This window comes from Zonotrichia leucophrys, chromosome Z (genome assembly GCF_028769735.1).
Source record: "Zonotrichia leucophrys gambelii isolate GWCS_2022_RI chromosome Z, RI_Zleu_2.0, whole genome shotgun sequence".
NCBI lineage: Eukaryota > Metazoa > Chordata > Aves > Passeriformes > Passerellidae > Zonotrichia > Zonotrichia leucophrys.
Window position 1 is genome coordinate 63112469 of NC_088200.1, and position 23500 is coordinate 63135968.

Below are 23500 nucleotides of genomic sequence, written 5' to 3' on the forward strand. Positions count from 1 at the left end.
GCTTTGGAACATATGTCAGTAACACTTGCCAAGTGGCTGAAAAGTTAGGTGACATGTCAGGCAATGTCTAACACTTGGACATAAATGTCTGTTACTCACTTGCCCTTATTCAGGTTTGTTCTTTCCAGTAGAGAAATCTTGATTGGTTTTATTTCTGTTTCTTTCCCTGGTGCCGCCAGGTTCCAGTGCTCGGACCGATCCTATTTGCATGTAAAAGATAAGAAAAAAGTGGGTAGTGACCTATCCAAGGATTTACATCTAAATGCAACAGTCTTGAAAAACCTTTAGAAAGGCTGTTTTTAATATGCTTATTACTATTCCCAAGAATTTGAAGAAGTAAGGTTTGAAAGCTAGAAAAAAGTGACAGCATTGTTTTAAACCTGACAGAATTACAAGCAACATAGCTGGAGAAAACACAGGTGCTTTATAAATATGAGTTCTTCACTCCTCTTTGGCAGGGAGAAAAATGCCTGAATTCATTTCTCTATTCTTAGATTTGGCATGCAAGAGTGATTATTTGCAAGAGTAATGAATTGAAATCTTCTCTTAAAAAAAAAAAATATCTATAATGACGAGATTGTACTCATGTAAATTGCTTTCTTACTTCCAAGCTGTATCAATAAAACATGGTCTTCCAGCAGACCTCGCCAGGGTTATAAGAGACATGAAAGGGGAAATCCAGTGTCACTGACAGAACCAGTACTTTGCATTGTAATTAGAAGTTTTTGTAAGTCAGGGGAGAGAGCTATGTGGTTTTATGTTCTTAAAGTTATTCTTCTTTATGTTGAAAGGTCCCATCATTCTGCAATGATGTTGATGATATTGACTGCAGATTGGAAGATCAGACACAGAAACACTGCTTGGAATATAATTATGATTATGAAAATGGATTTGCCATTGGTAATTATTGATTCCATAGGTTCTTAGCCATCCAGGTTTAAAGCAGCATGGTTCTTGCCACAATGTCTTTAGTGAGATTTTCTTTTTCTTTTTTTTTAAGTTACTGTGGTACTCATAAGGTAATCAGCAATTGCATAAAAGGTTTTATAAAAATATTGTGGAACTTTTTGATGTCTTGTATCAATGCTGCCTCCTATATAATGTGGAGTAGAATTTCCTGGGATGCCTTATGGTGGGGAGGGAAAAAAAGCACACACACACACAGAGTCCTAGAAACCTGCTTGGTTAGCCTAGAAAAAAGGAACTCCTTAAAAACATAGTTTAAAACCAAAATAGTGAAAAGCTACAATAAATAGATTAGGAAGTTGTTAAGAAAATGAGGAGCATCTGTGATGCCAGTTCAGATCTCCACAGAATCCTCACTGTGTAAAGCTGTATGTGCTTAAGTTGGCTTATTTGCTGTGAAAATACTTCCTGCATGCACAAGCAGATTTTGCACCATGACTGTGGCAATATCTGAGTGAAAGCCATAACCATCCTAGTGGTTGTTCCCACTTTGGTTCATGCCAAAGTAAGTATGTTGTCATTTTCAGTCCATTTTTGAATGGCTTAGTGACCATCTTGTACTGCTGTTATTCTTGGCCTTTCTGAGTCCTGTAAGGTTGCTGGGAGCAGAAAAGCTGAAAGTGGAGAACTTACATTACCTATCTTAGCAGGAGGCATTTTGGCAGATCCACATCAGAATCTGTCATAGGACTGTGTCTCTTCCACAGGTTTATAGTGGAGTTACTCGGCAGAACTTCCTGCTTGTGCTCACCTTTTATAATGCTTCACTCTGAGGGCATTTGTTTGTGCTCAGACATGGGGCAGGTCTGGACATTCAGTCTGCAGTTGTCATCAGGGTAAGAATGAAAGCCGATGACAGCTGGAACTAATCTGTAAAGGCATGTGGAAAAAACACTTACAGACATGGACTTTAGTGTCCTATTCTCTTCTGGTTCATGTCAACCTCTTACCAAAATAACCTTGTTGCTGTTTTGCCAGGAGTTTCTCATAATTTTACGCTGTGGAAGCAGGAGAGAACTCTCTTCAAGGCATAAGAGACAGCAGTTTAGAAAATCAGTTGTGAAACACACAGTATTAAACTGTGGAGTTAACTTGTCCTAGTTACCACTGTAAACAAAACAATATTTGTGATGCTAACAGATAATCGGCAGATTTTTTTTTCCTGTCTTCATATCTTTAAAAAAATAATCTAGATCAATGAAATAGACCACATCCCTCTAGATTTAGTAATCATGAAAAAGTAGATTACGTACACAAAATATTTTGTTTGAAATCATGTTAGAGTGATGAAAGACATTAGAGAAGGGTGAATCTGACTCACTGTGTATAACAAGAAATGCCTGTCTGGGGGTAATACACAGACAGGGTGATGCCTTTTCTGAGAGGCCAGACAATGTTAGAACTGTTCAGGAGTTGTTAGTAGAAGATGCAGTGGAGACATGGCATAGTGTAAGCTGGCAAGAGGTGGAATCAAAGGCAATATGGAATTGTTGAAGAAGTTGCTGGCAGATGAGGGTGCATGTGAGGGTTCATGCAAGGCATGAAGAGAAAGAATTGCAATATGTGACTATTATAACTAGTTCTTTAAAACTTTGACTGATTTCACCAGACTCAAGACCTCTAAGGTATCAGTCAGGAGTAAAATTTTTTGTTAATAAAAACTCAGGTACAGTGGCCACTTGTACAGATTCAAAGCCAACACATGTCATCCAGAGCTTCAGACAGATTATGTTGTAGTTGTATTTTAGAAGTAAGTGAGGGTACTTATTTTCCACATGATGTTGATTTCTTTTTGTTTTTTTCTTAATGTCCCACAGGACCTGCTGGCTGGGGAACAGCAAACCACCTGGATTATTCCTATGGTGATTTTGTTGATGCTATACAAGGAGAAGATTTATCCAAGCATCTCTCTGCCTCTGTAAAAGCAGCACCTGCTCGGGTCAAAAGGCATAAGCTGAATGTTCCAATGACTGACCAAAAAATCAAGTTAATATTTAACATTACAGGTGAGACAAGTCAAAACACCGAACTTCTCTGCTTCCTTCTTTTTAAAAATTGTGTCTCCAAGAGATTCAGTAAAAATTCTTTAGCTCACAGAAGCCTGGTGAAGATGCAGATGGCAGTTCTCTGGATAAATTTGATAGCCCCATTTCATAACAGACTTTCTTCTGGAGGGAAAGATCACAGCCTCATTGTCATGGAGAGCTTTGTGCACATGGCCTCCTTTTCACTTTCCACTGGCAAGCTTTAGTGCTGCACTCTTGATAAGTTCCAGAGTACGCCAGAAGTGCTGACTGCAAAATTTCTGTGTTTTTTGTGTTTGCTGTTTATATTCCAGCTAGCGTGCCACTGCCTGATGAAAGGAATGATACAGTGGAACTGGAAAACCAGAGACGGCTCCTTAAAACTCTGGAAACGATCACAAACAGGCTGAATAGAACTCTCAATAAGGAACCTATGTATTCTTTTCAGTTTGCATCTGAGCTCATTGTAGCTGACACCAACTCACTGGAGACCGAGAAAGCCTTTCTTTTCTGCAGGCCTGGTTCTGTGCTGAGAGGGAGAATGTGTGGTAAGCCAGATAACTTGTTTCTTATGTGTGTTTAAAATCCTTTTGCAAAACAAACTTTTGGAGGATGTTTGCAGAGGGTTATGATTTGACACAGTCCAGTGTTTGTGGTCTCCCATAACAATAAACTGCAAAAATGCTTTGCACAGTTTGACTTCCAAAGGATGTTTATATTCCTAACCAAGGCCTGTGGAAAAGGGATCCTTTGTACCCAGGATTCCACTCCCAGGGGGAAATCAGGCATATCCTTGCTTGGCCATGCAGAGAAAACAGTGCTTGGTATGCAGTCTTTTAACCCTGTTAGTCCTGTGAGTGATGTGTAGCTAAGGTGGATATTGGATTCCATTTCTTGTGGATAATTAAAGCTTTGCAGTGTTCCAGAGAGATATCTCCCTACCTGCTGGGGAACAGAGCCACATTTCATAAAACTTTGTTTGAATAAATGGGAACTCCGGGGGCAAGAGAGGTATGTATGATTTTTCACTCTGAGGGAAACTTAGGTTTCCAACATTACATTACAGTCAACTGCCCTTTGGGTACGTATTACTCCCTGGAACATCTTACCTGTGAAAGCTGCTGGACTGGATCCTATCAAGATGAGGAAGGGCAGCTGGAATGCAAAAGTTGTCCATCTGGTAGCTATACTGAGTATCTACACTCTAGAAGCATCTCCGAGTGCAAAGGTAGGGACTTCTGTCTTATTGGGACAGCCACTTGTGAATTCTTGGTGACATCCTTTTGGACATGGTGGAAGTACTGGAGTGAAGCTAGCGTGTGAAACGAGGAGCAGTCCTAATTGCACCTTAATGCATATGTTAATATATAAGTTTTCATCACTGCTCTACCATGTGGGATGCCCAGGCAGAGGTTCTAAGAGTGGGCCTGTGATGCTTTGTTTAATTCCTGTCTTTCATTTCTGTATTTCATTTCTGTGATTGCATTTTTCAGACACTAATACACTTAAAATAATTCCATTGTCATCCTTGCCAGCCACTTTCCATCCTACCCTACAGTGCTGAGGCATTGAACAGCACAGAACCGCTATGTGTTCATGAGTTCTTCTGAAAAGGAAATAGCTAGTTTGATTTAATTTTTATTGTCTTTATTGCCTTTAGTTTTGTTGATTAAAATGAGTAACTGAGTTGCAGTAAGTAATCTGTGAGGCTGATTGCAGAGAAGTCACTTGTTAATAATTCATAATTGCACTATCAGTACGCTACCACAACAGTCTTTTTTTTTGCTCTTTGTACCCGTTAAGTCCTTCAGAGTAGAGTGTGGTCCAGAAATAAAATTCCTTGTGATGTGTATTGTGATTTCAACATTATTGTCAGAGATCAGAAGCCCTGTTTCCTGTTGGACATTGCTCAAACTTTCTGAACTCTTTTGCCTTATAGCTCAGTGCAAGCAGGGAACTTATTCACCTAATGGCCTTGAGACGTGTGAAACTTGTCCACTTGGAACATATCAGCCTTCATTTGGATCCAGGAATTGCATCTCTTGTCCAGAAAATACGTCAACAGTAAAAAGAGGTGCAGTGGATGTCTCAGCTTGTGGAGGTTTGTAACAAAAAGGGTAATTAATATTTTTTAGACTAAATATTAAAAATTGTTGTTTAAATATCAGCTAATGTTATCCAATTCATCAGCCTGAGACTGAATTCCTATTCTGGTTAAGTGTAGACCAAGGAATATTTCCATCAAAATGATAGGTCATTTCCTGTTACCAATTCCCCTCCTTCTGATTCTCATATAATGAGGAATAAAATGAGATATGTGATGGGTACCTAAATGAAAATTTTTCCTTACAGAAGAGAAAGGAAATTGTCACTATTATTTCTCCATTGTTTTCTTTACAAAAGTTCTGAATTTGAACACAGTTTGCTCAGTAATTTTTTCAAAGAAGTTCTCCTCAATTGTCTTTGGCAAGCTTTGCCAGAAGAATTCCCAGGAAAATAGTCTGTAAGGATTCAAGGTGCAAAAAAGTCTTGTCTTTGTCCTTACTTCTTCTCGAAGGGGAAAAACCCAACAACTGAATCAAACAAACAAATTTTTAAAAAACCCCAACCAAACAATAACCAAAAAACAGGTGTGAAAGACAAAAAGGAAGTTCCATTTAAAAGCTGCCTCCGGAGCAGCAAAAGTAGTAGAATTAAATACTTCCCAGGTATTGCCATAATCCTTTGAGAACAAGATGGCATCTCACAGAAGATTTTAAATTAACGTTTCCCAGAGTTGTGAATTCCTGGCAGATTTCATCTTGTTCCTTTTAAATCTAAGAAGACACTATGACAGAAGAAGAAAGAGTGATAATAAAGAGGTGGAGGGAAGTGAGGTGCGCATGCAAGAGATCAGGTCACTCAAAAAGGTTTCCTTCCTCTTGCAGTACCATGTCTTGCAGGCGAGTTCTCTCGCACAGGTTTGACACCTTGCTACCCTTGTCCCAGAGACTACTATCAACCAGACCCAGGGAAGTCCTACTGCTTGTCCTGTCCCTTTTATGGAACAACAACCATTGTTGGTGCCAGATCCATCACCGACTGTTCAAGTAAGCCAAGTAATCTCTGCTGCATGAAGTGATTAAGGGGAACATCTAAAACATATAGCCAGAAATAGTGCTAACGGAAAACATCCCACTTACTCTCTGGACTCTCTGTTTTCAAGCAGTGAAATTCTCAGCTGGTTCTGCCTACTGGTGCTGCTTTTGGCTTTAAGTCTAACTCTGATGCATGCTAAGGCTCAATAAACAGAGTATACATAAGCAGTGTGTGTGTACATTTCCTATGTGTACTATACAAATATACTATGGAGAGAAATATATATATATATATAAATATACAGTAATACGTATGTGCATGCCTGTAACTGTACATAAAAAGACACAAAATATTTTTATGTGTACATACATGTATGTGTTTTAGAAATGTTTGTCCTTACATATTTTTGTAATGGATACTGTAAAGTTTCTTTTTATCAAATTCACTTTTTTCAGCATTTCTTTCGGCACATTACTTACATGCAGTTTTAATGCCCCCATGGAATAGGGACCTTGTTACACAGTGTTATTAACAGTGCTTTCATGTCTTTACTCTTCAGGTTTTGGCTCTACTTTTTCAGCAGCTGAGGAAAGTATGATGATGGTACCAGCCTTCCCAGAAAATATCAGCAAGCAGTATAAAGTCAGCAGTCAGGTAAGGACAGTGTTATTTTAAAGTGTTATTTTCCAGTGCTATCCCAAATGAAAGAAAAAGCACTTCATGCAGCAGTAAACAAGTAAGATCTTTTTGACTGTAATTCTTTTGCTGACTGAAAAGATGAAAGGAATGGTTAAGAGGGGAACACTCAAACTCTCTGTGTAATCATAGAAGCAGTTTCATTGAACAGAGGAAGTGGCATCAGCTCTTGACAGCCTTCACCTGATGTATTAAATAACTATTGCATCTGTGAAAGAAAAGTAAACTACATGGAAGAGGTTCAGACAATCTAGAAAAAATATATTGACTGTGTTCGTTCATCTGAGGACTTCCATATGCTGAGTTCCAGAAAATTCTACCAGACATCTAATCCTCAGACGTAAAATCTTGAGTTTACATGTTGTAACACACTTACACTTGAGAGGAGGCAAGCAGAGCTCCCTCTGTTGTGAGTACCCTCTCTGAAATATGAGTGAAATTAGTGTAGTGACAGTGCTTGCTGGAGATGCCTCCTTGTCCCCAGCCTCTCACCTCTAGTCTGTAACTTTGACAAGACTGCTTTGATTGAATTGGAATTTGGAATTGTGTAAAAAGGAGCAAAGTCGACTCGTGACAAATTTGGCCTGAACCATTATATAACACAAGGACAGGAGACAAATTAATCTCCTGTGGTTTTAGCTGACCATTAACTTAAGGGCTTTGATGAATTCGGGTTTGCAAGAACAGGAGAAATAATGCCACATGGTGAAATTCCCTGCCAGGCCGCCTAATGGCCAGTAGCAGGAAGCAGTAGCTGATGTAGAGGGATGCAAAGTGGAGAACTTGTGTATAAATGTAGTTTAATATAAACTGTGAATCATAGCTCAGACAGTTTTAAGGAGATTTTGTTAAGTGAAATGTTATTTTAAAATAATATTCAGATTTGCTGTATTTTTCAGTAGGAAAAAACCCACAAATGGTTAGCATGCTGAGAATACAAAGGAGGAGCTAGAAGCTAAATCTGGTGTCTTTTTCATCCCATCTTTCCAGAGTGACTAGTGGGGTATACGGTTTAAAACTAGAGTATTGTCCACCAGCTTTGCTGTAAGTGTATCATTTGTGCCTTTGGCAGGTCTTTCATGAGTGTTTCCTGGAACCGTGCCACAATAATGGGACATGCAAGCAATTAGGAAGTGGATATATTTGCATATGCCCACTTGGATATACAGGTAAAAAACTGGGAAGCAGGTGAAGTGGCTACTACTTCGTGATGCCCTTAAATTGGGGATGTTTTAAGGAGCAAAGCATTTCAGTATAAGCCTAACTAATTGGGATATGCATCACATGTTTAGAATATATAAAAAATAGATACTTCTTCATGTCCTTGCTGAATTATGTTGTGTTTTGCAGAAAAGGTTTTGAATGGGATTTCTTTTAATGGAATTGGTGGATGTGAAAATCCTATGACTTGGCAATATTTATGATTAACAAAAGCTAGAAATTTGCAGTCTTGACAGCGAGTTCCACCTGTACAGAGTCTGTGCTTGTCTTCAGTTTTAGCTACCCAGTTGCTTTAAATCAAAGAGATGTCTTATAATCCAGCTGTTATCAAGAAGTTACTTTTGATTGCCCCTCTCTGAAGCTGAAGTCTGTTGCCCAATGTGCATCACACCTTTCTAACAACATTTGTCTTAGATCTGTGTTAAAGCACCACCTAATGAAAAGATTATAAACCTGAATGTCTGCTAATGTAGGCAATTAATCATGTTTTCCTACATTAGCTAGTCATGGCATCCATTTTTCTGAAGAATTTTAAATTTTGGCTTCCAATTTTAAGTCCTTTATTTTGCATTCTAGGCTTGAAATGTGAAACACAAGTTGATGAGTGTAAATCATCTCCTTGTCAAAACAATGGAATATGCAGAGACGGCATTGGGACCTTTGTTTGCCAGTGTCAACCAGGCTATTCAGGTAATTTGTTTCATTTCATAGCTTTTTTTCAGACAGGCTTGGTTTCTGTGCCAAGTAAGTAACACAAAGCACAAATGCTGTGTCATTCCACATCCAATTATAACAGGAAAACAATATGATCTACATCTTAGAGTAAGGTTCTACTATATGTGAATAGGTTTTGAAATAAAAGAGCAAGCATCCAAGGACAGGGTGTGGGAGTGTGTGTCTGTGTGTGTGCATGTACCCTTCTCCTTTCTGACATTTCTGGTCTGAAAAGAAGAATAAGGGTTAGAGAATTAGAGAATACTAACAGGGGAAGTGCTTGTGAAACTAGACACAGCATTTATATGGTTGCTTTACTGCAGCCTTAGGAATAAGTGAGTGGGCTTTTGATTATATTTTTTCTCATGCACATTGAAGGTATTGAAATTTGCAGGGAAACTAACACACTCGAATAGCTAGCCAAAACAGCACCTGATTTCTAAATACGGAAATAAACTACTGAGGGGTTGATTTTGTGTGATTAAAAACAAGGTGCTGTGTTTTCCATTAGAAATGGTCCCCCCCACCGTTCATATTTAAGACTATACATTTGTCAACATCAGCAGTAGCTGGATAGGTTTTTAAACATTATAAAGATACACAGTGGACTTTGCATACTGATGCCAGCATCTAAATAACACAGACTATCTTTGGAGTGTTTCAGTAGTGCCATCAATCACGTGATTTTGTCACCTGCTCTCAGTAACCTTTGTCATGCTCGTGGTGCAGTTTTGTTCTGCTGTCTGCATCCAGTCACTGCAGCATAGAGTCTGTGACTGTGTCTTGATCATGCCTTGTAATCCTGCGTGTTCAAAGGTCTCCTGTGTGAGGAAGACATAAATGAATGTAGCTCCAGTCCATGTTTGAATGGAGCCCACTGTGTGGATGGCAAGAATGGCTACCGTTGCACATGCGCAGAAGGGTTCACAGGTACACGTTGTTCTCTTTAAGTCAGCTTTTGCTCTTTCTGACCAAAAAATGTGTCTTCCTACCCTACCCAAAGTATTTCCATCCCACCACTATATAGCAATATATATCTTACATGTTGATATGCATGTTAGTTATGGATGTTCCTTAGGTCCATCTAGTCTCTCAGACTCTCCGTAGTGTAAATGTGACTTCAGAAGGATTTTCTAAGTGCTGGATCTTCAATTTCTTATTCTGCCATAAGCTTCCTGTATGATGTTAAGGAGCTAATAGCAGCATTTTAATGGGTTCAAAATGTTGTTTTTAATTTTATTTAAAAATAAAAATATTTTAACAGTAGATAAAATGGTCTATATTAAAACTACTCCCCAATCCCATAGTCTGCTTTTACAGATTTCTATAACAAGTACACATATCTGTTGATTATCATGTTGCCAAAAATCTTCACTATAAAATCACATGCAGTTTCAGTGCTTGTGACATAGGGCCTCTTTCACGTCATAAATCACAGAATCACGTTTCTGGCTTTCACATCTCTCCTTAGAGTTAGGGTTTCAGCCAAATGTCTTTTATAGTAGGTTTTCATTAGTTGCTCAGAATAGTTTCTCAGGTGATTTCCTCGTTCACCCCAAATTAGTCACATTTAAATTTGACAGTTTGCTACATGTTATTTCTGTAACTGTTAAGATGGTTCCCATAATTCCTTTGTGTTTACTTAACCTCTGTTAATGGAGTAAATTCCAAACCTGCATGGTTACTCTGATGTTTGCTTTTTCTCAGAAGATCAGCTACATCATTTAAAACAAAGAGATGGGTTAATAATCTTTTTTCTTAGGTTAATTCAATCCAGAGCTGTTACTTTGTTGGCGTCTTTTCCCCCTCAGGTGATCACTGTGAAAGGGAGATGAACGAATGCCTTTCCAACCCATGCCTGAACAGGGCTGTTTGTGAAGATCGAGTTGGAAGTTTCTCCTGCAAATGTCTCCCAGGTTTTACTGGTGTCTTGTGTGAAAGAAACATTGATGAGTGTCTCAGCAGACCCTGTAGGAATGGAGCTACTTGCAGAGATGGTATCAACAGCTTCAGGTGACAAACAGATGATTGATGTAATATAATGTGGAAAGTCAGACATGTTGAGGTGCCTCAGCCTTCTCAGATTTCAACAAGCATATTTTGGCAGCCTGATCCAAAATAAGTGGTCCCTTTATGAAGAAGGAGATCTTAAAAGACAAGAAAATATATCCTAGTGTCTTGACTCTTAAAAATTTCAAGTAAAACAGCAAAGAAAATATGCAGAGTTTGAAATGTAAGCATGGTAGGACTGCATGGTTTTAGTACTGATCTTCCAAAAGATGTCCATTTTTCCAAACTTCAGGGGCGTATCTTGCTTTCCATTGGAATAATACATGATGACCAATTATGTACCTGGTAATACTACATTTCTATAGCTTGAAAAGACAGGGATAGCTGTACATACCGAGCCTATAGAGGTTAAAATACAAACCCCAGTGGAAACTTCCAGCTATTTAATTTTAGGATTTAGGGTAACTCAGATCAGAAGCTACAAATGCCATCAGAAGTGTCATATCCTAGATCACTGTATAGCTAGATGGGCCAGCTATTAACATCTGTGTTTAGTTTAGTCTTTTCCCTCCCAAAAGCCCCAGAAGTTTTAGTGCCTTTCAAGCACCTTGGTTTTCCAAGTATCAGTTTTGGTGTCTTTATACTGGCTTGGTTTTCCCCATATACAAAGGTGACTCTCTGAAAAGTTGCATACCTCTCATCATTAATTTTGTGTATATAAGAGGTATGTTTTACTCGTGGAAGTGTAATGGTTATGTCTCACAATTTCATATAAAAAATGCAGGCTCTTTAAATATTGTCTTGTCCCTGTCTAGATGTGTTATGCAGCTAATAGAGTGCATGCTTAAGAGGAATGACCTCTTAAGCATGCTTATTATGCATGCTTTAGAGGAATGACCAAAATAAAATTCCATTAATTCTGTAGTATATAATCTGTTGAATTTTTTTTTTTAGTATTGTTATATACTGTTCTCATTGGCAGATCTGGCCTCATAGCCAGAACTCTTTGTTATGATGGCTGTCACCTTTGAAGTGTGCTTCTCTTCCTCCATAGGTGTTTGTGTGTGACAGGGTACACAGGACAGAACTGTGAAGTGAACATCAATGACTGTGCCTCCAGTCCCTGCTTAAACCAAGCCACCTGTGTGGATGCCTTGAACTCGTACGTTTGTAAATGTCCCCCTGGCTTTACAGGCAGCAGGTGTGAAACAGGTACACAGGACTAAGTCTCAGAAAAAGGTGGCTTGACTAAGTCTCTGTGCAAGATTTTCACTGGCTGGGCTGATTTCATACAGCTTCCCCAGAAAGTAGCTAGGATGGTGGGACTGTGAGAGGATGAGTGTGTGACTGCAGCATTAATAAGTGTAATTGCAGACAAGTAACAGCATGTGTCTGAGTCATTTCTCTTTTCTAAGGCATGATTCTAGATTTTTAATACCCCGTAGGTCTATTGAGTTTAATTTGTATTTGCTCTGTGTATCTGGGTAGATCTTTCTGTTTCTTGTGTTTTGTGTAGGGCTTTGTATCACAAGGCTGGAGATTAGTAGGGGGTAGTCTTAGCTTCAGAAGTCCTAAAGGCATCGAGTTCCCTACAGACAAAAGAGTATCAAGTTTGCTGTGGACAGGTGGCATGGATCACACCCATAGCACAACTTCCTGGGGGATACTGGAGACCACAAGGCTCAAATCCCTCTCCCTGAAAATTATAAAGTAGCCAGTGAATCTTTCAACAGAAGCCATGCTGATTTCCCAAAGACAGTAGAAGACATTTACACCTGCCATCCTATGTCAGAGTTTAACACCCACCTTTCAGGACAACTCCACTATATAACATTACATGTAGCATCCTTGCAAAGCCTGTCACTGTGCATTGAACAGTAGCCCAGAAGTGCTGTCTTATACCAGCAGTGTATTTCAGTAAGTCCAGAACAGAAAAATCTTGAGTTATTTTGGGTTTTTTCTTCAAAGCTTGATTAAATGGAACCAGGTGATTATACATCCTTATGTTGTTGGATGGTAGATGGATATGTCATTTCAGTGATTCAGTTCATGTTATTGCTAGATATACAGCGTCTCTTCTGGATTTTTGTCTTCAAGCGCTGTATTTTAGCCTTGGAAAGCTCTGTATGCTGGCTGATGTTAGACTACCAAAAGTTCTTTCTATCTCTATTCAAGTTAGTGAATATTTTTTGTGCAGGACTGCAGTCCACTTTATTGCATTTGCTTAGATTTTATTGGATTCTCTTTCCATGTTTGTGTGACTATTGTTCTCAATACCCTTTGTCTTCATTGCAGAACAGTCCTCTGGTTTCAATCTTGATTTCGAAGTCTCTGGTATCTATGGATATGTCATGCTTGATGGCATTTTACCATCTCTTGGTGACATCACCTGTACATTCTGGATGAAATCCACTGACACCACAAACTATGGGACTCCCATTTCTTATGCAGTAGAAAATGGAAGTGATAATGCATTTCTTCTGACTGATTACAATGGGTAAATCACAGTTTTGCTTTTCTATAGCTTACAGATGTCTTGGATTGATAAAGGAAGTGTAGAACAGAAGTTTGAATGTAAGCTTTGCCTACTTTGGAATAGAAAAATCTGCATCCAACTCCCTTGACAGAGTTGTTTCTTTGTTTTGTTTTTCTTCTTGCTTTGTTCCCATCACTTTTTGCTCTATAGAAGAGTAATGACAAGAGAGCTGTGAATTTAGACAACATGATTTTTTTTTCCTGTACTATATTCACATCTTTTCTTAATGGCTCATTGAGACAATTAGTGGAACAAATGGAGCTCAGCAGTCAAAGTACTTCTGGCATGATTCTAAATGCAGAGTATGACTTGCACTTTTGCAAAAGCAATGTGACTTGTGGTGTGACTTCTAGTGTGACTCAACAGAAAAATTTAAGAATCCACTATGCAGTCATGACTTGAGCCTTCATATTTTGTCACAAAAGCATGTCACTCATTTCACCATGCTTTGCATATGATAGCCAACTTCCAAGTCCTCTATGATGATCTTTCAGGAGAGATTTCTCACATGATAGTTATTACATGCCAGTTGTCTTGTTAGTCAAATAACATTTCTTTGAGTCATGGGGGACAGACCATGCTTTTAAGGTAGCTGCATGCAGCTGAGTATGCCTGTGTCTTCCCTGCAGCTGGGTTCTTTATGTGAATGGGAAAGAGAAGATAACAGACTGTCCTTCAGTGAACGATGGTAACTGGCACCACATTGCGGTGACGTGGACATGCAGGGATGGGGCGTGGAAGGTGTACATTGATGGAAAACTGTCCGATGGAGGCAGCGGGCTCTCTGTCGGATCAAAAATCCCTGGTATGATTTATTTGTATTATACCACATTTGGTTGCCTTAATTCTGTTTTTATTGCAGAATATGCAAGAAAATGTTTCGGTGTTTTTAGGATATATGCACATGTTCAGCATTTCTGAAAAGCTTATGTTTGCTGTTCTTATTTTGTGAGGACAGTTCCCCCAGCTCAGCATCACTGAAAACAAAATGCACATTTCTGAGGTATACTGGTAGGTAGCTTGTTTTATGGACATCACAATTTAGTCCACAAAGGAACATGTGCAGGGCTGGTTCTGGAATGGCTTTGTGAGAGTAAGTGTCTCACTCAACAAAAGACAGTTTATCTGGCATTTCCCTTACATATATGTGTTCAGGGTTTATTGACTTAGCCTTTTCCTGTTCTTTTCAGGCATATATTTGAAGTTATGTTTGTATTTTTTTCTAACAAGGTGAGGTTTGCTATTTCATCGTTTCTTGTCATCAGTTATCTATAGCGTAATATCCAAGGGCACAAAAAATAGTATCTTCAGCAATTAAAGAGCTATGAAAAGCTTGGTATCATTTGGCTGCAAAGAGGTTTTGTTTTGGTACTGTTTGCGTACTGCCACCATCCAAATTTGCATAGAATTTCAAAATACTATTTCATTTAAATAAAAAAAAATACAGTATTAAAGCATTTTAGTCCATGACCCTTACATTTGCCCCTGTCTTTCCCACTTAAATTGGAGTTCTCTCCAGAGATAAGACCTAAGTGTGCTGTCTCCATTACTTCTTGACCTTGTCCACATACCCTATGATGTAGAAGATGCATGTTCACATGTTAGTGGACAAGGTGAATAAATTTAATTTGTGAGCCATGTCTCAGAGCATTAACTAAGCATTAAGTATGGAATCATACTCCCACACTGAAGGTAGTTAATGCTCTGAGACATGGCACACAAGGGGGGTATAGAATCACATTTGACCTGTATGAGTTTGTAAGCTTTTGTTTGAAGCAGGAACCGTAAGTTGGTATTGTAAAATGGGCTCCACCTGCTCAAAACTGCATTTTATGTTGCTGTGTGTTATGCTTCAAATACTGAACTATAAGTGATCTCATTGAGCAAATATCATTCCTGAAGCAGCCATAGGTGATTTCTGCTCCCATATGAGTTTGACAGTCACTTCCAAATTGCTATGTTGACGTTTCTCAGTCTAACATAAGTCTTCCAAGAGCTTTTTCTGAGAGAGTTTGAAGGTGGCTGGTCTTCACTGCAAAATCCAAGTAACATAGGGCAGCAAAAATTTTTGTTTTGTTTAGTTTTTAATCTTCTTATGGGATCCCTGCTGTAAGGCTTTGTTTCCTACCCCTCTTCAAATTCTGAGTTTAGGTGGCGGTGCACTTGTGCTGGGTCAAGAACAAGATCAAAAAGGAGAAGGATTCAACCCAGCTGAATCTTTTGTGGGCTCCATCAGCCAGCTCAACATTTGGGACTATGTACTTTCTCCACAGCAGGTAAGTCCTGAGTGCAGTGTTTGAGCAGAGAGCTCTGAACATAGGATGAGCATTTGAGAAGGCACTCTAGGTCAGCATACTGGGGAGACCCCTACTCCCACAGAAGTCAGTGGGACCAGATGGAGTTCTGGCTTAGGGTAATAAGCTTAATGTAGTTAGTAAAGTAGCTTTAAGCAGAACAAAGCCTGGTAAAATCAACGCTGAGTCACCTTCTATTTTGAATGAACCTTTCTGTAGTATGTAGCTTCAAAACAGGAAGGAAATCATGCATAAAAATTTAATGCTAGAAGAGAGAGAATGCTAGAAGAGAGAGAAATCCAGTGAAATAAGTCAAGTGTTTGTTATACAGACTACATACAGTTTCCTCATTCTGCTGTTAAAACTTCAGAGGGGAGACATCACAATCTGAGCTTTATAGTTTCAGAAAAAGTCTGAAAGGGCAGCATAACTTAATATGGAATTACACCTAATCAGGTACCTAAACTAACAGCTTGGCAGCACCAAATTTCCATTGAGTTAAAAAATAATAAAGACTGAAAGATGTCTGCAAGGACAGTAATCCCTCAACTTTTCTGGGAGCCAAGCTTCAGTGCTCAGTTATCCTCAAGTGGAATTTGTTTCTCTATACCTAGTTGGGACCTCCCACTTCCATTTATGACTACTGCTTGTGTCTTCCACCATGCACTGCTGTACAAGCCTGTCTGTACCTGATCATCTCCCAGCACACACAGGGCTGCTGAGAGATGTCCCCATAGCTGCTTCTGCTCTAGGCTGAGCCAAGCTCTCCTCCCAGGGCAAGTGTTCCATCCCATCTCTGAGCTTGCTCCAGCTCGTCAGTGTCTTTCTTGCTGTGAATAACCCAAAATGGAATGTAGTAACTTCATATGTGATCTAATAAGGGCTGAGAAAGAATAATCACTTCCTTGGTTTTCTGATGGTAACCCTATTCACACAGCCAAGGATGCTGTTGGTCCTCAATATTTGCCCAGTCCATAGCTGGCTAATACTCAGCTCACTGCCTGCCAAAGTCCCTAAGTTCTTTTCCACAGAGTTCTTTTCCTGGTCTTGGCTTTCCTCACCTATATTGTTCAGAATTTTTTTCCTTCCCATTTTCCTTGTTGAATTTTTGAAGTCTATCTTTACTCCAGCCTGTCAAAGTGCCCATGCATGCAACTCTGTCCTTGAGCACACTGATTGCTGATATTATCACCAGCCTGATATTATCTGCAAACCTGAGGACAGTGCTCCATCACTGCTTCCTGCTCATTACTATTTCAATACTGAAGGTCAGAAGTGCTAAACTGTTGAAAACACTTGAACAACAAAGACAAATGTTTAAAGTTAGAGAAATTTCTTTGAGGAAGAATCTTTGGATTACAAAGTTTTGCTCTTTTCCTGATTTTTCTTAAATTTGCATCACTAATTGATGGTTTATAGCTGTTTGTTGTCCCTTTACCCAAATAAGAAATAATAGCATGAGTAGGAAAAAAAGTAAAGCAGAATCTTTGCTTCCAGCACCCATATGTCTCCTCCATTTATTTCTCTGTATTTTTACTACTTTGCCTCTCTGACAGGTTTAAAGCTACCCAATTACCTGCTGCAGTTCTTGAATTTTAGGATCACCATCTGTTGCATTGCCAATCACATCTTCAAGTTTTTGTTCACTAGCAGTTTTGAAGCTGATAAGTGTACATGTGATTTTACAGAGCACACTGGTAAAGAGTTTTAAGTACAACTTTCTGAAACTTTCTCAGTAGTTGCTCCTGTTTAATGACAGGTTTGATTGAATTCCCACATGCTTGAGATGCAACAGTTAGGACAAGGAAGAAAATCCTGCTGTTCATTTATAGTATCCATGTTGCTCATCTGAAAAGACAGATGTAACACCAGACAGGAAGCTGAGTCAAGCTTCCTATACAATTTTTACCTCATTCATTTCAGAGCTTGGAATAGTAAAGTGCTATTGTAATCTGTAATCATTAGGTTTGTTCTGGCCAGCTGGAACTATTCATTAAGTCTTAACTTTCTATTCTCAGCCATAAAGGAAAGCAGGGTGACAGAATAGGTTGCTTAGTGAATAAAGGATGGTGGAATCTAGTCTTTAAGATTTTACTCACATGCTTTAGTTGTTTATTCACTTGCACATTAATTTTGTATAGGTAAACTGTCACTCTGGTAGCTTTGTTGTTGAATAGACAGTAACAGAAATATGAGTTGTGTATAGGGAACTGTGAGGTCCTTTCTGGCCCTCTTCTATCCATCATATGCCTTGAAAGGGCTGATTCCCAAACTTATTTTTCCTACATTGAAAATATTTTCATGCAGATTCCTTGCAATTTGTTTGCAGCCTTTGGCCTAAGCATCTTCCATTGGCACAGATTGCTGAAATGAGAACTTTGAAATGGCCTCAGAATAAACAGAGAACGTTGGCTCCTTCTCCAGCTATACTGACTGTATAAAAGTCTAACTGACTGCTAAAAGTCCAGTCAGCCTCAATGGGTTCAGAGTAGGGACAATATGAGAACAGATCACTCCAAAGTTCATGATGTACCTTTCTGTCTCACAAGGACAGACACTGTGGAATATTATTCTTGGTTGAATTTATCTGCTGGAAACTTGACAGAAGGCAATCACCCATCTGAGAAAACTTTTCTATCAGAGACATATGGCCAGATCTTCTTTCAAGATACTAATCTGCTGTTGGTCTAATAGTGTGGTCCTTTGTTTCTCCTGTACTTAGCTGGCCTATATAGTTCCTGTTTCTATACTCCATTACTTATGTCCCCATCCCACTTTGGCTGGGCCTTGCCTAGAGTGTTATACAGAGTCAAGTTAATTCAGTTCACAAAACTCGTGTTCTGGAAACAACTAATTACCTTATTAAGCTTCTCCTTTTTGTGTTTCTGTCCCTTATATGTGGTGCAGGGCTAGCAGTTTTCAGGATACAGATCTTGAACACTAAGTTCTTTTTGGCTTCTATTTGACATTTTCTGCAAATAGATAAGTGTTCTCTTCAGGTTGGAGCCTCATTACTGTCTTTTGGTGTGACGTAGATGTGTTCTTCTTTTACAGTAACAAATGCAATTGTGTCTCAAGAGCTGTGTTCAATACCTTGTTTGTATGTCAAGTAGTCCTTCAGGTAGTGACTCAGCCATATCTAGGTGGCTTATAAGAACAGAATAATAAGTACTTCAGCCAGGAACCTCTTGTGCTAGAAAAGATGAGCATTACTCCCTCAAGGATCTGTTTTAGTGCTGCATACACGCATGAAGGGAATATTTTTTTTAATATTCTTTTCCTACACTGTCCTCAAACATATCTAACCAACTTTTTTAAATCCATAGGTAGAATCTCTGGCTACATCCTGTCCAGAAGAACTGCAAAAAGGAAATGTACTAGCCTGGCCAGATTTCCTGCCAGGAGTTGTTGGAAGAGTGAAGATAGATTACAAGAGTATATTTTGTGCTGGTTAGAGCTTTACTTCCTCGAACCCATTTTTTTCTGAGCAACACTATAAGGCTCTTATATGGGGTCAACTAGCAAACTTGCAGCCTTTGCTCTACTAACCTTGAATAAATTATTTTGATTATTTGACAGTTAGAACATGCAGTCCTTCATTCCTCAAATTCCAGGGTTTTGTAACAAAAGTTCATTGAAATCTATGACAAAAATTTATTGCTTCCTGAATTGAGATGGGAAAAGAGTGAAGATGGTAGTGGACCAGGAAAAAAAAATTCCTGCCTTTTATTCTAATAATTATTGTATGGTATTAAAATACCTGCTGCCTCCTTGCTTCTTTTTCTGTAGATTCCTTTTCTGATTTTATATGTTGATGATTGTCAAAACCCTTTGGACCCATGGGATGTAACGTGCATAACATTTCTGAAAGCTTTTTCCTGAGTAAACTTATACGGGATCAATCACATAACCAGTTTGTTCATTTCAGCATGTAGCTGTACCTCTTACTGAATGCATATATTCTGTTCACAGATTGTCCATCTTTGCAAGGATCCATACCTCATCTGCGGGCCTCTTCTGCTGATTTAAAGCCAGGGTCAAAAGTGAGCCTTTCCTGTGACCCAGGATTCCAGATAGTGGGAAACTCTGTTCAACACTGCCTTAACCTGGGACAGTGGACACGGCCTTTTCCCCGATGTGAAAGTGAGTTGTCTCAGTGAGCTGGCAGGATTAGGAAACCCTGGTGTTTATTTGGATCCTATCACTATTCATGGCCTGGGGTTTTTTTGCAGCTATCATGCTCTTGTATCCATTCATGTTACGGCATAAACATGTATGCTTAAAACTAAGCTCATGTTTTGCTGAGCAGAAACTGTATCATGACCATGTTCTTACATATTTTCAGCCAGTTTCTAACATCCATGGCTGTTAGAGAAATTAGTCCATTTGGATCAGCAGTCTGGTACTTTCCTCCCCAGTGGCATTAGGAGTGTGGAAGATGCACAGGAAATGCTAAAATATCTCTGTGATTTTTGGATGTCACTGAGAATGTCTGGTTTGAAGTAGAAGCCTTGACTTGAGTAAATTATGACCTGATGTCTTTATAGGCTGCATACATTTCTGTTAGGGCTTGGAAGTGCTCCAAGATTTACCGGATTTCTTCAAAGAAACTGAGCTGTATGCATTCAGGCTGCCAAGTTTCTTTTGATTATATGATTCCTGCTCCTGCTTTCCCCTTTCCTTTGGTCCTCCTCTGTTGTGACTGCCCATATGACTGCAGTTGCTTGTGTTGGAGCTGATTACATTTTTCATTTCAGCAGAATAGAAAATTAGCTCCAGAAGCAGATATTGCATAATCCTAGAATTTATATGTAGTTGGGAGGAAATCATCAAATTTGTTAAAAATGCCTTTAAAATAATTTTATCTAAATTTTAATGTCTTCCTCTTTATTCAGTAATTTGTAGCAAAAGTCTCATCTTCTGTATAAATTAGAGCATGCCCATGAGGATTTACCCAAAAGCAAGTCCTGCTGGGCAGAAGGAAAGCTCACTGGCAGAAACAGCTTTGCACTTTCTTGGCGTGTAAGCTGCGATAACCACCAGAATCCTGTTAGTGTTTCTGTTTTCTCTGCATTGGGCCAAGCAATTTTACCTGCTGAGCACAGAACTGAGACAGAAGAGGGCTGACCTGCCACAAACAGGCTGAGTAGATGAAGGCTAGACTTGCCCATTGGCCTTTAAGGTACCTGTTCTACAAGGACCTGATGAATGAAAGTTACTTGAAGATACCTATTTCCTGCATAATGAACTACAGGTTTATACTAATGGTGTAGGCCTGAAAAAGTACTGACTGAATCAGGCTTAGTGTAATCACTGTCTTCACCCACCAGAATCCTTTTCCTCTTCTTGGTGCTAAACACTTCCAAAACCACAGGTGCCTGAGAGCCTGTCTTTGTTACAAACTCTCCAGCTCTATTCCTTCCCAGCAAGTAGTTGGCTTCCATAACTATAGGCTTTAAATTCTTGTTGCATGATCCTTGCATGCAGCTGGGGGACTAGGACTTGCTGTAACCTGTGTATCTACAAAGATGACCTGTGTAGCTGTTGGAATAAGTTTAAGCCTTTTTGATTGAGGTAAAGATGCATAGAAGAAACTCTGCTAGAATAAATAAAAACCTCTGGTAGGCAGGTACAGGGATGATTTCTGCTGTCACAACTGGGATCAGATGGGATTATTTACTATAGTCAATCTAAGGGATGGCCAGGTTTGTATGTGAAGTCAGCTCCAGTCTCTCCATCATTCATGCACTCCCTCATCTCAGGCCAGGACTGTAATTCTTAGCAGTCTCTGTTGGCTACTTTTGCAGTGTTTAAGCACAGCAATCCTGAGCTTGATTTTCAGCAAAGGGAAGTAACAACAAGGCAAACTCACTTTTCTTTTTTCTTTATAACTCACCAAGGATTATTTCTTATCAGAAGTGTTCTGTGACTGAAGGGCATCTGCTCAGATCTCAGCCACAGATGTCTCCTCAGGAGCTAGCAAAATTTTTTTAGCAGAAGCTGGAAAGTCCTCTAAGACTCTTATTGAAAAATGCCCAGAAAACAAGACCCTCCACTAGACCTGGAATTGATTAGCTACTTCAGAAAAGGACTGGGCCCTCTTGCTAATGGGATTGTACAGCTGCAGAGAAAAACATGCAGTAATGGCTCTCATGTGGAATTATTCTGAAGATGATGTGTGTTTGCTCTGCTAATGCCTGTGCCCTCTTTTCACCCATCTTGCAGGAATCAGCTGTGGAGTGCCTCCAACTTTAGAAAATGGATATTATTCAGCTGAGGACTTTTTTGCTGGCAGTACTATTACCTATCACTGTAACAGTGGCTACTATTTGTTGGGTGACTCCAGGATGCTCTGCCTGGACAATGGAAGCTGGAACAGCGTTTCACCATCATGCCTTGGTAAGAAGTGCCATACATTTGGCTGCATGCACTGACAATCTCACAGTTCTCCTGTGCCCTTAGGTTTGAGCAAACATTCATTCTGAAATTGTGGAGGCAAACCACAATCCCACAGTCCAAAATATTCATTTTTCTGAAATAACATGCTCAGCCTTACATGAAACCAAAACTACATTCTATCACCTTTTTCTGTCCATCCTCTTGTGTGCCCCACATCCTGCTTTTATCAAATATATATAAAATTATATAGGCCTGCATTGCACTCCCAACCTTTCTCCTTCCATGTCCTGCAATCCTTGCATTCTGTGCTTCTGACCTGTGCATTTTGTTGCTCTCCAGCATGCTGTCAGTGTCTTATGCTCTCTGACCAGGTTCTTTTAGATATTTCACACATGGACATTGTAGTATTTAATATCAGATTTACTGACCTGAGGACAGTAGATACTGCACAGGATTTCCAATCAAGCCGAGTGATACAAAATGTACTGCATAGCACAAGAGAAACAAATTCAAGTTACTTAATAAAATACAGCAATTGTAATACACAGTTTAGGTATAGTTCCAGTGTGTTGTATTATCAAGCTCGGTAATATGTTCATCCTCATGACCTTGCACATCCCCAGTAGCTGGCAATGAATGTGTGAGTTAAGGCCAGCTCAAGCCCATTGGTACTTGTCTGACATTTATACCTCATGTTGACCATGTGTTCATTTCCACTCCTCTGTGTTGGTCTGGCTAACTCAGAAGACATTCACACTCTTTAAGGAGCTCAAGGAGAAGCATTTACACTGTCGGTTGATCCACTCAACTGTTAGTTGATGTTTACCTGAACAAAAGACCACCTTGCTGTCTCCTTAGTCCCTAACTTGATGGGCAGATCACCTCTGCCAGTGTTCTCTGAACTTTTTTTCTGTTGTGGGGGTTTTTTGCTGAGTCAGATATGCCTGCCAGGAAGCAGCTGCAGCATTGAGAGCCCTGGGAGTACACTTGTGACCGCAGCTCATGCAGTTGCCACACCTTAATTTACTCGCTGGTCAGTTGGGTCTGATGTGCCAGGTGCAGTGGCACAAGCTGGAAGGTGTGAGAGGCTGGCATTGGACTGTGTATCAAGGACTAGGTGTCACTGGCCTTGCAGGGCCATGTCTCCAGCATTCCCCTGCTGAAATCCAGTACCTAGCTGTACTTGGATTGCTGCATCTGGTTGTGCTGGATCATAGCCATGGGAATTGCGCGGTAAAAAAACTGGCAAGATTTGTGTTTGACTCCTAATTCTTTGTAGGTATAGCACATATTTTTTTCAGTCAAGACAAGCAAAAGAAGATACCAAAGTCTTTTAGTTCTGCCAAAATTCTCTTTGGAGTAGGATCCCTCTAGTTTTGTAGTATCTTGTCCAGCAGCACTTCTTCAGAATCTAAAAACATCATCCCAGGTACGTCAAGGCTGTCCAAATAGTTCAACTTCCATGCTGTAGGAGTCACAACGTTCAGAAGGAAAAAGCCTGCACCCCACCTTCCAGCTTGCCTTGTCTCTCCTAAAGCTACGTTATGGGAAAATGAAAACAA

General features: G+C 39.5%; 1 protein-coding gene across 1 annotated transcript in view; it reads left to right on the top strand.

Moving 5' to 3' along the window:
- The window catches only part of SVEP1 (sushi, von Willebrand factor type A, EGF and pentraxin domain containing 1), a 117241-nt gene that overhangs the window by 57186 nt on the left and 36555 nt on the right, over positions 1-23500 (top strand). Inside the window, exons 14-31 of the mRNA XM_064735572.1 lie at positions 792-900; positions 2784-2972; positions 3305-3538; positions 4057-4218; positions 4930-5091; positions 5918-6079; positions 6628-6722; positions 7837-7933; positions 8562-8675; positions 9516-9629; positions 10511-10712; positions 11764-11921; positions 13005-13206; positions 13875-14050; positions 15397-15521; positions 18866-18989; positions 19512-19682; positions 21765-21938. Of these exons, the coding sequence (XP_064591642.1) occupies positions 792-900; positions 2784-2972; positions 3305-3538; positions 4057-4218; positions 4930-5091; positions 5918-6079; positions 6628-6722; positions 7837-7933; positions 8562-8675; positions 9516-9629; positions 10511-10712; positions 11764-11921; positions 13005-13206; positions 13875-14050; positions 15397-15521; positions 18866-18989; positions 19512-19682; positions 21765-21938 (2770 nt within the window). The remainder of the gene's footprint in view (positions 1-791; positions 901-2783; positions 2973-3304; positions 3539-4056; positions 4219-4929; positions 5092-5917; positions 6080-6627; positions 6723-7836; positions 7934-8561; positions 8676-9515; positions 9630-10510; positions 10713-11763; positions 11922-13004; positions 13207-13874; positions 14051-15396; positions 15522-18865; positions 18990-19511; positions 19683-21764; positions 21939-23500) is intronic.